Raw genomic sequence first — 14,431 nt, 5'->3', positions numbered from 1 at the left:
ATTATCGACCCTTGATTTCCGTAACCTAGCTAACTTTACCTATAGATATTGATTCCAAATTTCAAGCATTGAAAAATTTCAGAAACTAATTAAATTTTAAATGGCCATAGACTAGAATTTAAAAAAAATTAAAATTAATAAGAAAATCAATTATGTTCCAAGAAATAGTGTACCACATTCAACTGAAATGGATTGTCATCGTTTAAATAAAATTACTAATTAGAACTATTTTTACTACATTTAAGTTTCCCACTTAAACTGCTACCGCCAAAATCATATAAAAAAATTAACACAAAAATTCCTATGAAATATTATAAATAAATTATAAAATTATTTAAATAATTAAATTAAAAAATAGAATTAAATCGATTAAAAAATAATAAATAAAATGTATAAATTTTTAAAGCATTTTGGCGCTGTTGTATAACGGTATAATTGTAATTTAACGGTGAAGAATGTGTATATATGCCGGTTTTAATGCAAGTTTGACATAAAATATTGACATCCAAGAAAAAAAGCTTATCAAATAAAATGTTATGAAAGTTTAATTACAAGCATTTGCATTATTTTTTTAATTATATAATAACATTAAAATTTATATTTGATTAATTGGACAACTGAAAAGTTTTCAATATGATTAATGTATGTAGGTTGTGTGGTAGCAACTCGAACGATTTAATCAACATTTTTTCTAAAGACAGTGAGAGTGTACAATATATTACTAAAATTAAATCATGTTTTCCAATTTTGGTAAGTAATTACAAATTGATTTACGTAGAAAATATAACGTCCAACATAAATAATTATTTATTGTTTACAGATATACCGTTCCGATCCATTATCCAAATACATTTGTTCTACTTGTGGCGAAAAAATAGATTCATTTTATCAATTCAAATCGGAAATCATTGAAAACAATAAACAGGCAATAAATAATTTACTTGCTTATAAAGATAGCAATGGTGTTGAAATTTATTTAAACTCGTTAAAAACATACAATGGATTGGTGAGTATACTCATGAGAAAAAATTTAATTATGCTAAGGAAATCATGAAATACGATTAAAAATAATCTTTGGTCATGTTTTACACTTTTTGATTTTTAGTATTTTTTTGCTTTAATTATGTTTAGAATACAAATGAGTGAGTTTCTTTCAAAATGGGTCAAGTTTCTTTAAAGCGTGGTTTAAGAGTAGCTAAAAGCCTTACAAGGGTACCAAATTGTATTATGGCGCGAATATTCGCAGTAAATCGTGTAGCCATCCTGTCGCACGTTGAGTTAGTTGGGTCGAATTGAGCTTAATTTGTGGCTTAAACAATATTATATCGGTACTAGTGTTTAAAAAAGCTAATGCTCAAGAAAAATGTCATAACTTTATTATTATCAGATTTAAAGAATTTATTCAAATAGCTAAACCCCTATAATAATAACTTGTTACAATGTAGTTGACTTGGGTCAAGTTAATTTGACTTGAACGGTAAGTCTTCGGTCTTCCATTTCGCTCGATTCTTGATTACAAAGACGTTTTTCATGAATTTAATTGGATTCTTGCTGACCGAAAAAAATTTTTAGAGGCATCGCTAGTCAATAATTACTAAAATTTATTAAATGGTTAAATAATAAACCCATAAAATGATAAATTTTGTTTAAATGTAAGAATCAATTCAAAACTCGAAAACTTCTGAGCAAGGTTTACAATAAATTAGTATTTTTAATCAAATGGTCTTACAGATCTCTCATAACATAATTTTGAGTTATAACGATCACTGAAAAGTATAAAAAAATTCCAATCTGTATTACTAACTTCCATTTTAATGTCCATGCGGGAAGTTATAAATTAACTCGAATTCTCATAAGCACAAAATTTCTAATTTAACGGTATTTTACGCTTGAAAAAGTATTAAATTTTAAACTCTTTGTATACTTTTCAGGAGGAAATTAATAAAATCAAAAAATTAGAACTAGAAGAAAATGATGTTCCAACTAATAATATTCATTCTGAAGATGATGATTCATGTAAATCATCAAATAATAATGCAGCTATAATCGCTGAATTGTTAAAGCTTCAATCTGAAACTGAGAAAGAACTTTCAGCTGCTGCAAATCGAGATCAATCATCTTTACTAAAAATACTATCTCCAACTAATATTAACAATACTGCCGTGTCTGAAGATGATGATATTAAAAAACGACTAAACGAAATAGTTAAAACAGAAAGTAAACCACAGTTATTCGAACCAAAAACATTACTTCAATTAGCGTTACACACTATAAATCTAAAAATTAATCCAAATTACCAAGCTGAAGAGAAGATGAGATTAAAAATGCGAGCAAAACGACGTGAATTTATTGAATTTGAACGTAGATGGAAATTATCAATGTCCAGCCGAAGTGTAAATAAGCGAACATTCGATGAATGTATTCCAGTGTTTAATAATTTATTGAATACATGGCAACCACCGATCAAGCAGATTAAATTGGAATCAATCAATCCATTAGCTCCAGAAATTTGTATTACGCTGAAAAAAACAGAGGAAACTAAAAATTCGAATTCGAATGGTTTGGATATTCGATTAGAATATCCTCAAAATAGATGTAGATATTGCTTTAAAGATTTTTGTGACATCCAACAGTTAGCCTTACACGAAGGTTCATGTCACATTCAAGTATTTGTTGGAGCACGAATTGATTCAGATTTTTGGCGTGATTACGAGGAAAATATGGATATTCGTAACAAATGGTTAGAACGGCGAAATGATTATGATTTCAGTTCTACTTTACAAATCAAAGAAGAATTATTTAGTGATGAAGATGAGGAAGAAGAAGAAGATGATATCCCAGAACCAATTCAAGTTGAAGTTGAAGTAAATATTAACGAAGAAGATGATCCAATGGAAGATATAAATGGAGAAGCGGAAATGGTTGACTATGAAGATAGAAATATGACGTATGAAGATACTTCATATACTGAAAGGCCATACGAAGAGAGACCTCAAGAACAAGAAGCAGAGAGCTACGAAATGGAACCATTAAATGTAGATGAAGGTAAAGTTGGAGATGTACCATTTCATTCGCTTTCCAAAAAAGAACGTTTTCAATATTACAAAATTGTGTACGAATCTGGACTTAAACGACGAGAATGTCCATTCTGTCGACGATCGTTTAAAGATGGTTGGTCTGTGGATGATCATATTTTAAAAAATCGATGTCGGTTTATTTGCCCATTTTGTCATACATACTTCCAAAAAGAAGAGCATGACACGTTTTATCGTCATTTGGACGAACATAAACACGAACCAAATTACCATAAGCATACAGCTCGTTGGAAAAAGAATATTATTCGATCACAACAATTATTCCGTAGTCAACAGATGCAACAAATGTATCAACGGTCAGTTAAAATAGAACCAATTAAAATGAAATATTTACTTGAACGGCAAAATAATTCTCCACCAATGAACAAACCAGAACAGCAACGACCTATGGCAATGATCCCACCACATCTTTTAGGCTTACAAATGTCCGGTGGTAGTGATAGCGGTAACAGTCAAGACGTAAAGCGTGTGGCGAAACCATACCGTAGTTACTACTGTCGTAATTGTTATAAAATATTCTATCAAGAACACGATTTAAATTTACATTACCCAAAATGTTGTGAAGAAAATCCAGCTACTGAAATTGGTCCACCAAATGGTTTGGATATGAATTCGGATACACCAAGTAAAACTGAATTTGTTCCGTTTACGGAAAGTAGTTCAGAAGCTAGTCCTGCACCGAAACAAGTATTTCGATGTGGATTTTGCCCAGCAGTATTTTATAATAGTAATGCGCGTAACAGTCATATGCGGGTGCATAAAGAGAAATTATATAAAAAGAAACCACCAATGATGGTTATGGGCGGACAGCAACATAGCCAACAACAACATTATCAACAATTACCCCAATTACAACCAAAACCTGCCCAAGCTGCCCCACCTCGAGTAATGGATGAAAATTTAGCACGATTAGCTTCAAATCCACATATAACAATCAAACCTAGCAATGTGAAAAAATCAAGTCAACCTCAGGAAGATAATTCATCAGCTGCTTATCCTCGCATGCTCCAACACTTAGTAGAACCAGTTATGGTAACTGAACGTAGCTTTCAGTGTAACCCCTGCGGAACAAGCCATCCATCACAAAAAGCTTTGTATGAACATAAACGAACTTGTCCGGAAACGTTAGCACAGAATGCTGGTTATTTAACATTACCATTGGCTGGAAATGATAGAAGAAAATTCCGTTGTACACAATGTAATAGACGTTTCAATTCAAAAGGAAATTTGATGTTCCATAGGAAAAGTTGTCAAGGTCGAGGTGCAAGTGCTAGCAGTGGCGGAGGACAAGTGTTTGAATGTCCATTTTGTAAAAGAAAGTTCGCTACAGAATCTCAATATACAACTCATATTTTGTATAATCATCCTGAATGATTTGCATACAAAATTATTAATTGTATATAGTTTAACTGTTTTAAAATCTTGCAAAAGTATAATTAAACATAGGTTATCTTCTTTTTTTTAATTTCATTTTATTATTAAATGTGAGTATGTGGAAGCATTTTAATCAAATTTTGTCTTTAAAACAATTAGAATTTATACCATACATTGTACAGATTTATCATATTAATTTTTTATCAAGAAAATTAATTGTTTCTGATTTTAACAATGAATTAATCATAACTGTAAACAAAAAAATTGAATCACAGGGAAGTTTGATTAGAAATATCAGAACATTCCATTTGAACCAATTTGACATTTCGTCTCTTTATTGAAACTTCTTCAGCAACTTCAAATTATAATTATCAAAATTACAATATAACCTAGAAAACAAAATTGCCCAATAAACGCGAACGGAATTTTAAAATGAAAATTGAAATATTAATTCAAATTGAGAAAAATTAAAATTGCGATGTGTGCCCTCTGGTAGTGGGTAGGTTTTTTATAATCTGCCATTTTTTGAGTAATGTCCACCTTTCTTGCAATCGTATAGAAATCATTTTCGTAAAATTTATTCTCTTTTTTAATTCATTGTTAAAAATTTGAACAATTTATTTTTTAAGTATATAGCTTACATTAAAAAGTTACATCGGTTAATTTTTTTAAATTTATATAATTCGTCTTAAAATGCGTAAATAATTTTAAACGAATTATTAATTATAAATATTCATAATTTTTAATATTAAATATTTTTTATTTATTTATTAAAAGGATCATTTTCAAAGACTATATGAAAGAATATGTTGTCTATTTTAATTAATTTAAAGAAATATAAATTTTAATCGAATGAGTATCTTCCACACTTAATTTTTAAGTTGCATAATTTTTTTATTTTGATTTATTAAGAAATAGATTCGAGTGGTTGTAAATTTGTAATAAAAAAAGCCAGTTGACAAAATAAAAAATAAATTCAATAACAAAAATCACGCTTGCTTCTGTGCAGGTGAAATATCATTTTTGATTATTCTTAATATGAACTAACACTAGATTTTGCTACTTTTGATGAACAACTGGCTTCCATCGTAAGATAAGTGGGATTGTTTGGATGGATTCTTTACGTTATCGTTTAGCATAACATCATTTATTTTCGAAAATGAACAGACATCACAGATTTTTGTTACAACTGCTTATTTTTGTTCATTATTTTCAGTTATTTTTAATGTAAGTTACAAATTAAAACCAAAAACCAATATATTTTTTTTAGTTAATAACAGTGAAGTATGAACATAGACTGAACAATATAATTTTTCTTTTGGGTTAGAATAACGTGTTTTGATTTCATTTTTTTGTCACATGACTGAAATTTGTTTTTAAACTTTTATTGAATGGAATTTAATAAAAAATATGATTAAATGCTTCGTTTGTTAAATAAAATTAAAAAAATTATCACACTTCTGTTTGTGATAGTTATAAAAAAATTTGAATCTAACATTGTTATGTAATATGTATAGACTATGGGCTCATTCATTCACACCAAAATCGAGATCAAAAACAGACTCAAGACTAGATATAAGTATTATATTTCAATTTACATCAATAGAACAGAAAATATAGTGAATGAAGAACGATTTGACTTTGTACAATAATGTGTTTGAATGAACCCTTTGATAATATTTTGTTCTATTGTTTTTAAGGATTTAAAAAAATGAAAAACAAATAAAAATTCGTATGTTCCAACTTTAATATTAATGTATCATTTTAGTACTAAAACTTTCCACGCGTGATCGATATTTTTGTATGCGATTTTATAAGAATAATGTTGTTTAATTTTCTTTTTGCAAATATACACTCGCGAAAAAACTTTTCTGTATTTACTCGTTTGATAGCAAACATTAGAACGAATCAGCGATTATTAAGGGCTTACTTAACACTAAGTTAATCTGAAGTTTTTAAAATATCGACTACAAATAAGAGAGTGACACTACGTAATCACATGCTTATTTTTTAGATAAGAGTTGAATTTAACTCTGCGTTTTTTAACAGACAGAAATTGCCTGACTTTGTCTAAATGGAGAATTTTTTCACCCCTAAAGCAATTCTTCATTTATAAGAGAACCAGTACACGTCCGTTATTATAAATTAATTAAAATACACCCTGCGTATGTGCTTTTTTTATTTTGATAATATCTTCAAAATAAAAAACGATGCAAGAAAGTAATACAGCACTTCCGTACTGAATTGGTACATTAAGCATTTTAAGCATTGGTACATTCGTAAAATACTATTAGTTTCATAATAATATTAATTATTATTATGTAAGGTACTTTGTAAATTACATAATCATAAAATGTAAGGTTATACAGTAATTTTTGTGTATTAAAAAAAACATAATAATAAAACGTACATTATCTAAAAAAATTATACATTGTAGGTTATTGTAAGATTTATTTAAAATTAAAATACGTTTCTCAATACGTTTTTGTATTTATTCTAACTAAAAACTACTGCAAAAAGCATTGTTACACTAAATTCCAATGATTCATATGCAGAATATATTTTTGTCGATTAAAACAAGAAGGGCGTTAAAGTTGAAAGAATATCTAAAATTGCAAATGTCTTCTTTTTTAAGGAATTTGTTTAGTGGGGAAATGTTTATGTCTGTTCAAAAATTTAATTTATTTAACGATTGGTTCAATACATTTAAATGAAACTAGAATGAATACAAATAATATAATTTATTAATTTGCCTCTAAAATATAAAATATCACATTCATTTTATTAACTACAATTTTTCTGATTTATTTCAGAAATTATTAATTCTACAGCTTCCACAAAACTTTTACATACAGCTGTTGGCTTAGGTGTAATGGTATTTTCATCCCCTGCTCGATATTTACCAGTTTGAACTAAGAAACCTTGTAAGCCAGCATCCATTGCACCTTTAATATCATCTTTAACATCCTATAACATATTTATCAAATATTAAAACTTGTTATGGTTTTAGAACAAAACTTTAGTTCTTACATCTCCAATCATAATTGCATCTTGAGGCTTAATATCAAGTAGTGCTGACCTGAAGATGTTGGGTTTTGGTTTTCCAACTACCTCAGCTTTACATTGAGCTGAATATTCAAGACCTTTAACAAAACATCCCGGTCCTAGAGATAATAAACCATCTTCAGTTTTGTAATATTTTCCCTCGTGGATAGCAATTAATTTTGCACCATTTAGCAAATATCTATAAATAGATAGATTTTTTTAAATGATCTTGAATAATATTTATGATAATTCTAATACCTAAAAGCTTCATTCATTTTATCGTAATGGAATTGGCTAGGCGCCAGTCCTACGACAACAGCATTAATGTCATTTGGATTAGCAGGTATTAAATCTTTAAAGTCTTCCATTGCTTCATTTTCAAGTAAATAAAAGGGCTTTAAATTATTGGATTCAATCACAGATTTGGCTGCTATTAATGAACTATGCATTTCCTCTTTTTGAAGTTCGAATCCCAATTTTGTTAACCGATTAAATAAGATGTTTCGACTCTCCTTCGTTGTGTTTGTAACAAATCGAATAAGTACTCCAGTTTCACGTAATCTAAAAATAGAATATTTTTTATTAAAATATTCCTTCTTAAGAAAGAAAATTTTTGAGAAAATACTTTTTTAAAGCTGCTTGAGCCCCAACAATTGCTGCATCTCCAACATGTAAAGTGCCACTTAAATCAATCAACACTGCTTTAATCATTTTCCGATTTGTATGATGTATTGTTTCAATAGGAAAATTTTTAATTTATAACATTTAGGTATAATTAATTACGCGATTGCATTAAATTTAAAAATATGATATTACTAAACGATAATTAAAATAGAATAGAAGTCTGTGGTTCTGCCTGCAAAACCACAGACATATATTTTCTATTATACATATAAAAAGCTACGTATACATGAGATAAAAAAACTATCGTATAGTTTTAACCTTTGAAAATACACTACTGGAATTGTTAACAGAGTGAGAACCACGTCTCAAAGTAGATTGACAAGGATAATAAATGCCGAAGCATGGTCATAATACACATGGCGCGTATTTAAAATAAGATTATACCACTTTTAAAAAAAAGTTAAAATAGTATATTTTGAACAAATTACCATTTTACCATTTTTAAAAATTTTTTTTCATAAAATTAACACAAAATTATCCAACAATATTACTCGTTTGAATGAATAAATAACAAAATAAATTTTTATGCAGTTGTGTTTATATTCACATCTTAGCGTTAAAGTCTAATACGACGCCTTCATACGGCTGTAGTCACTTTCGTGTATGCGTAGCTTTAGATTTTGGTCATAATACATGTGCTTGTAATTTTGACAGGACAGCAATTTACAGATTTATGTGAGGTTAACAATAACCTTCTGCCAATATTTTATTTTTTTTTAATTACTTGAAAATGAACGAACAAAGCAACAATCTTATAAAAATCGATGTAACGACGGTTCCTTGGTTTAATAAGTATGAAATTTGACATATTTTAAATTTCCTTAAAATAAAGAGTACTGTAAATTAAATGTTGATTTCTCTGTTTGTAGAAATGAATGGATGATGGTATTTGATTTCCTATACTCACAGTTACCACAACGAGCAAAGGCTATGGAAATAATAAAAATGTGGAAATTGAGATATCAACGTTTGGCTGCCGGTATTGAGGGAACGTATATTTTGTTACAAGTTTTGGAAAAACCGTTACAAGATAATGACTATTATGATTTGCAAGTTTTATTTTCAACAGCGATTCTGAGGTCTCATTTTTCTTTTTATACTAATTTATATATAATGAGAGAACGCTCTTATTTCAAACAGAAAATTGTTTAATATTTCAACGTTATTTTATACTTACAAGTTTAACCGCTTTACAGATTTTTGAACGTATGTGTTACACACGATAGAGTGCAAGGAACATTTTCAATAAATGCAAAACAAGCTAGAATCCCGAGCTGGATAATTGATATGCGTCATGAGATTGCACATGGTACAAATCTACCTACTTTAGATTTACTTAAAAAAGCATGCGAATTTGGTTTCGATTGGTTATATAATAAATATTGGCTTCCAGTATCACAATTATTACGTGATTATGTATTTGAAACAGATGTTGAACCTATGAATGATCAAGAAATGATTTTAAGTAAACAAAATGAAATTTCAACTCAGTCGATATTTTTACTTGATATTTTTGAATGCATTGTTATATTTCAACATCCAAAATTTAACGTACAAACTATTAATGATATACCCGATCCTGAATGTAGAGAAAATCTTTTAAAGGATCTTAAAAACTTTAGAGCATTTTTTCATATAAATAAAGATACAGAATTATCAGAATTGTCCAAGTCAGTAATATATGCAATTCATGGATGCTTAAGTATGGCTAGGAAAGACACTAAGGAACAGATTGTAGACAGTTTACTAAATGGAATTGGTTTCTTATGCGAGGAAGATTTACAAATGCAGTTATTTGAAAGTAAGATATGATAATGACTAACTTGAGGATTTAAGAAACGAGTTTTATGCAAGGCGGCCGTACCATTTTCAATAATCCAGTTGAATATTTAAAAAACGAAGCGTTTTTTTAAATGACCTAAATAAACGATATTCAACCCAAAGGGTATTATCGTACCTAGATCTTGATTTGAGTCTTATTGATATCTTCACAGGGAACGACCTTTCCAGATTTTGTTCTAAAGAGGAGAATGCAAAAGCCTCTCTCTTAAACGACATCAACACTTGAGATAGACTGATTTCCACTCAAGAGAAATAAAGTGTCGCCCAGGAATATCCTTAAGTTTTTAACAGGGCTTTTAGAGCACCTTTGAAGCAAAGGAGGTATAATAGATCAAACTGGTCGTAGAACAAATGATCTTCAAAACTTACTCCTATCTCAAATCTAATCTAATCTTATTAATTTCTTGAAAATTACCTTCTTATTTAAATATCACTTTCAATGAATATTCATCAATTTTGAGCTTGGTGCACAATTAATTAGGCACGACCTTGACAACAGCTTATCAAATTTTCCAGCTATTCCGAAATGTCTAAAATATACGCTTGGCTCTATATCTATGTTTTTTAATTTATTATGTAATTCAGGTACATCTTTAGAAATTTTGCCATGGAGTTATGTATCGCTATGGCTAGAATTATTACAAGTATTTTGTAAACTATCTATGATTGAATGTTTATTTATAAAATTGTTTAATATAATGTTGGATTCAAATCAGAATGAACATAGAAAAAGAATGGCATCTTTATGGGTGATTGAAATTGCAAAAGCATTAAAAAAAGTACAATTATTTCAAATTGCTTATGAAACAAATTTCGAAAATGTAAGTTTGTGTTTTCTCATCTTCGTTTTTGTAATTAAATTATCATTGACATTAATTATTTAACATTTTATTTAGATGGATTCAAGCATAAAATCAAATCGGTTAAAATGTGCGAAATATGTAATCGAAAAAATTGAATCTATTCATCAAGCATTGAATCTTATTATGACTTTCGACCCAGAAACAAAAATTCCATCAGTGATTAGCAATTTTAAACAATTTTCGAAATTAGCATTAAAAGAACCAAATGAATACATTAAATTATGTTTACCATTGTAAGTATTATAGTATCCGTAACGTAACAAAATAGATGTTGCAAACTCTTTAAGTAAAGTCATGGATATAGGAATATTTTAAAAGGGATGGAGTATAACCGAGTGGGGTGAGTCTCATTCAGGGGGGAAGAGGCAGGGTATCATTGTGCCTACTTTCTATTGGCTGTTAACTAGGTGCATGCTGAAAGTTACTCAAAGCCTTCTTTAAGTGTTTTTGATTCGTTTGTAAGCTTGCAAGCGTTTGGTTGACGTGTGTGGACAACATAAATAAATAATCTTATATTCAAAAGAAAAGTAAAATTTGTAAAGAAAAATAAATACGTGAAGTATTTATGCTTGTTTTAAAACAATTTTTCAACGATATAAGTAACCTAAAAGCAACAATATTATATTCAATTTAGTGAATACATACATACATACATTATTTAAAAAAAAAAAATTTTTTTCTTTAGGGTAAAAGATTTTGCTTTAAATAGAAAGATTTTTTGCTGGGACCAATCTACAACACACGCAGAATTATCTTTTAAACCCATTTAAATTTTCCCGCAATTGAGAGTGCGAACAGCCGCAGCCAATCAAAAGCAGGTATATTACTTGAGGCAATCTAAAACCATGGATATAGAAATATTAAAATCTAAAACACACGAAATATTATGGTTCTATTTAAATTTCCCGCAAATGAGAGTCGCATCAAATCAAAAGTAGGCACATACCTTCCCCCCTGAGTGATACATCCACTTCGTTTAAAGTAGGACTTCATACTCCATCCCTACTATAATTACTAGATCCGTGGTAAAACCTCTTTGATTGTAGTGCTGTTTAGGATATTTCGAAATAAATTTTGATTTTTGCCCCAATTTCCTAGACCATTTTTTTGTATTACATAAATACGTATTTCGACAACCAAGTAGTCATCATCAGTCGTAATTACTCTTATTGTGTATGTTACTCGTTTCTAAATTGATGGCGCACTGCACTAGGAAATTGGGGCAAAAATCGAAATTTAATTTAAAACAAGTGAAAACAAACAATTGACTGAGTTAATTATTGAAATACCATGTATAGTCAGTGTTGATTTCTTTATCACATTACATATACCAACATGTGACACATACATAACTGATAATCAAGTATAGTACATATTATAAAATTTCCGCCCTAATTGTCGCCCTCACGGGTAAACAGTGATGTTTACGAAAAAATGTTTCAAACTAAAGTTGTTTAATTTTTGATAAGGAACATTTTTTACATTTAAACTTTTGTTCTATCTCTAACGGTTTACAAGATGGGTCCTACGGACCCAAGTCCCAATTGACCTGTGATGCTCATTTACGAACTTGACCTCACTTTTTACGTCCTGAGTACGCTGTAAAAATTTCAGCTCGATATCTTTTTTCGTTTTTGAGTTATCGTGTCCACAGACGGACGGACAACCGGAAATGGATTAATTAGGTGATTTTATGAACACCTATACCAATTTTTTTTTGTAGCATCAATATTTTTAGGCGTTACAAACTTGGGACGAAACTTAATATACTATGTATATTTCATATATACATGGTATAAAAATATTTGTATGCATTCTAGCCACTATATTTATTTTTATTATTACGTCTTTTGAATTAAAAACTTTTATTTTAGTATTTTAGAATTGAATACTCCAAAATTAGACAGTGATTTAACTGCACAATTAAATCAATTAATAGATAAGTTTATAAACTCTAAGTCTGTTCAAATTACAAATGAAGGAAAATCATCTGACGAAAATATATATTCTGTGGAAGATTTAAAAAAATATGTGGGTGGTAAAATACCTAAATTTGAGGAAGAAGATTTAGAAATAATGGACAGCGATGATAGTACGCCAGTTATTGAAAATACTTCAGTGAACGATATTTCAACAAATAAAGATGTTGACAAAAATAATCATTGGAAAATGGCATCAGGTAAATTGAAACTTTTTAAATATATTTTTTTTATATAATTATCTTTTGTAATATTTTTGTAGAACATCTCAAATTTGAAAATTGTCCGTTAGGATTATTACCTTGGCAAGATAAGAACATAAATCCAACACTTCAAATATTTTTGGAAAGTCAATCGTAATAAAAAATAAATATTTATTCATTCTTGTTTTATTTATATTTCAAAAATCTCCTACAGCTTGAAAAGCAAGGTCAGTTCAATTTTCTTTAACTTAACTATGTAAACCTGATAATCCTGACTTAGAGGGAGGACCTGGAAAAAGAGAAAGTTGTTTTAATTTAAAACAATTTATGTAATGTATTCATAATAACCTTTATGAAATTGTTATGCTTTAAGCATGTCAAAATTTCTAATTACACAACGACGTTTAGAAAAGTGGTCTTGAATTTTAAATAATGGAAACATGTTTAAAACACTTGGAAAACCACAGATGATTTTTCTGTCTAATAATAATTGCTAAGCATGAATATACATGAATTTAAAAGTTGGAATAGGAAGATTTTTATTTTTTAGTGGCAAGAGTTATCGGCTTTAGCGCTTGCTCTCTTATTGGATATTGAAAGATCCGAAAATCAATTTAATACTTCTTTTTGGCGAAATCATCAGATTTTACTAAATTTAATACCAGTCCGAAAAGATTATTTATAGATCTTATCATTTAAAAAAATGATTACTTTTTGTTTCGGGCAGATAAATATCTCGTATCTTTTTCCAACTTTTTATTGTCTGCTTAAAACAATAGCGTAGACGCTTGGGCTTAACGGGATGTTAAAAGGCCTATTTAATGTAAAAAAAAAACTACCTATCGATAGAAAAAGAACTATATATGTTAGCTCGCATAGATTACAAGTTGAACCTCCAGTGTGACAATCTGACGCGCTCAAATTATTTTTTACGTTTTAGGTATGGGCGCTTCGTTGAGATGTACTTAAGTCTCTTATATAAATCTGGCACGCTTCAATTGATTTTTTCTTCTTCATTTTCAACCCTTCCGCATTGCCACTCTCACTGCCCAAACAGTTGGGTGATCACCACCGTTATCAGTGATACGTGGGAGTTTTACGGTTTCAATATCTGATGCGCTCCAGTTACTCCATGGGCCTGTTTTTTTAAATTTTCTAAGGTCTGTAAGCCATTTCCCCATCACTAAGACTTTATAAGACCTTATATTCAAAATCATCTAAGGTACTAAAATCCAATAGGTTTTGACGACGCTCGACTATACTTTTAGCATCGAGGACTCTCATACGTTAGCAGAGTGAGTTTTTCAAGGGAAAATAAAATTTGCACATTAATATTTTTAACAATT

The 14,431-nt window shown here is 29.2% G+C and overlaps 3 protein-coding genes across 3 annotated transcripts; 2 read left to right on the top strand and 1 right to left on the bottom strand.

Moving 5' to 3' along the window:
- Positions 1–600: 600 nt before the first annotated feature.
- LOC123297322 lies at positions 601–5,064 on the top strand. The gene is made up of 3 exons (XM_044878934.1): positions 601–750; positions 821–1,006; positions 1,932–5,064. Exons 1-3 carry the CDS (start codon positions 634–636, stop codon positions 4,467–4,469), a joined length of 2,841 nt encoding a protein of 946 aa, XP_044734869.1. The 5' UTR covers positions 601–633; the 3' UTR covers positions 4,470–5,064.
- Positions 5,065–7,228: 2,164 nt separating this feature from the next.
- Positions 7,229–8,317, bottom strand: LOC123298321 (haloacid dehalogenase-like hydrolase domain-containing protein 2). The gene is made up of 4 exons (XM_044880289.1): positions 8,140–8,317; positions 7,773–8,075; positions 7,500–7,713; positions 7,229–7,436 (listed from the first exon to the last, which is right to left on the bottom strand). Exons 1-4 carry the CDS (start codon positions 8,223–8,225, stop codon positions 7,254–7,256), a joined length of 786 nt encoding a protein of 261 aa, XP_044736224.1. The 5' UTR covers positions 8,226–8,317; the 3' UTR covers positions 7,229–7,253.
- A 528-nt stretch (positions 8,318–8,845) lies between these two features.
- LOC123297737 lies at positions 8,846–14,406 on the top strand. Its single transcript, XM_044879497.1, has 8 exons — positions 8,846–8,990; positions 9,068–9,277; positions 9,395–9,999; positions 10,626–10,861; positions 10,937–11,136; positions 12,778–13,082; positions 13,145–13,312; positions 14,026–14,406. Exons 1-7 carry the CDS (start codon positions 8,929–8,931, stop codon positions 13,240–13,242), a joined length of 1,716 nt encoding a protein of 571 aa, XP_044735432.1. The 5' UTR covers positions 8,846–8,928; the 3' UTR covers positions 13,243–13,312; positions 14,026–14,406.
- Positions 14,407–14,431: the final 25 nt, after the last annotated feature.

The sequence above is a fragment of the Chrysoperla carnea genome, chromosome 4 (genome assembly GCF_905475395.1).
Source record: "Chrysoperla carnea chromosome 4, inChrCarn1.1, whole genome shotgun sequence".
Taxonomy (NCBI): Eukaryota; Metazoa; Arthropoda; class Insecta; order Neuroptera; family Chrysopidae; genus Chrysoperla; species Chrysoperla carnea.
The sequence above is the reverse complement of the archived record's forward strand: the minus strand, read 5'-3'. Positions and strand labels throughout refer to the sequence as shown.

Bases quoted from the DNA above. Each gene is read 5' to 3' on its own strand.
- LOC123297322 (XM_044878934.1), top strand. From the start codon at position 634: ATGATTAATGTATGTAGGTTGTGTGGTAGCAACTCGAACGATTTAATC. The intron at 751-820 runs GTAAGTAATTAC...TATTGTTTACAG, and splicing joins AATCATGTTTTCCAATTTTG to ATATACCGTTCCGATCCATT. The intron at 1,007-1,931 runs GTGAGTATACTC...TATACTTTTCAG, and splicing joins TAAAAACATACAATGGATTG to GAGGAAATTAATAAAATCAA.
- LOC123298321 (XM_044880289.1), bottom strand. From the start codon at position 8,225: ATGATTAAAGCAGTGTTGATTGATTTAAGTGGCACTTTACATGTTGGA. The intron at 8,076-8,139 runs GTATTTTCTCAA...TTCTATTTTTAG, and splicing joins GCTCAAGCAGCTTTAAAAAA to ATTACGTGAAACTGGAGTAC. The intron at 7,437-7,499 runs GTAAGAACTAAA...AATATGTTATAG, and splicing joins ATGCAATTATGATTGGAGAT to GATGTTAAAGATGATATTAA.
- LOC123297737 (XM_044879497.1), top strand. From the start codon at position 8,929: ATGAACGAACAAAGCAACAATCTTATAAAAATCGATGTAACGACGGTT. The intron at 10,862-10,936 runs GTAAGTTTGTGT...CATTTTATTTAG, and splicing joins ATGAAACAAATTTCGAAAAT to ATGGATTCAAGCATAAAATC. The intron at 13,083-13,144 runs GTAAATTGAAAC...ATATTTTTGTAG, and splicing joins TCATTGGAAAATGGCATCAG to AACATCTCAAATTTGAAAAT.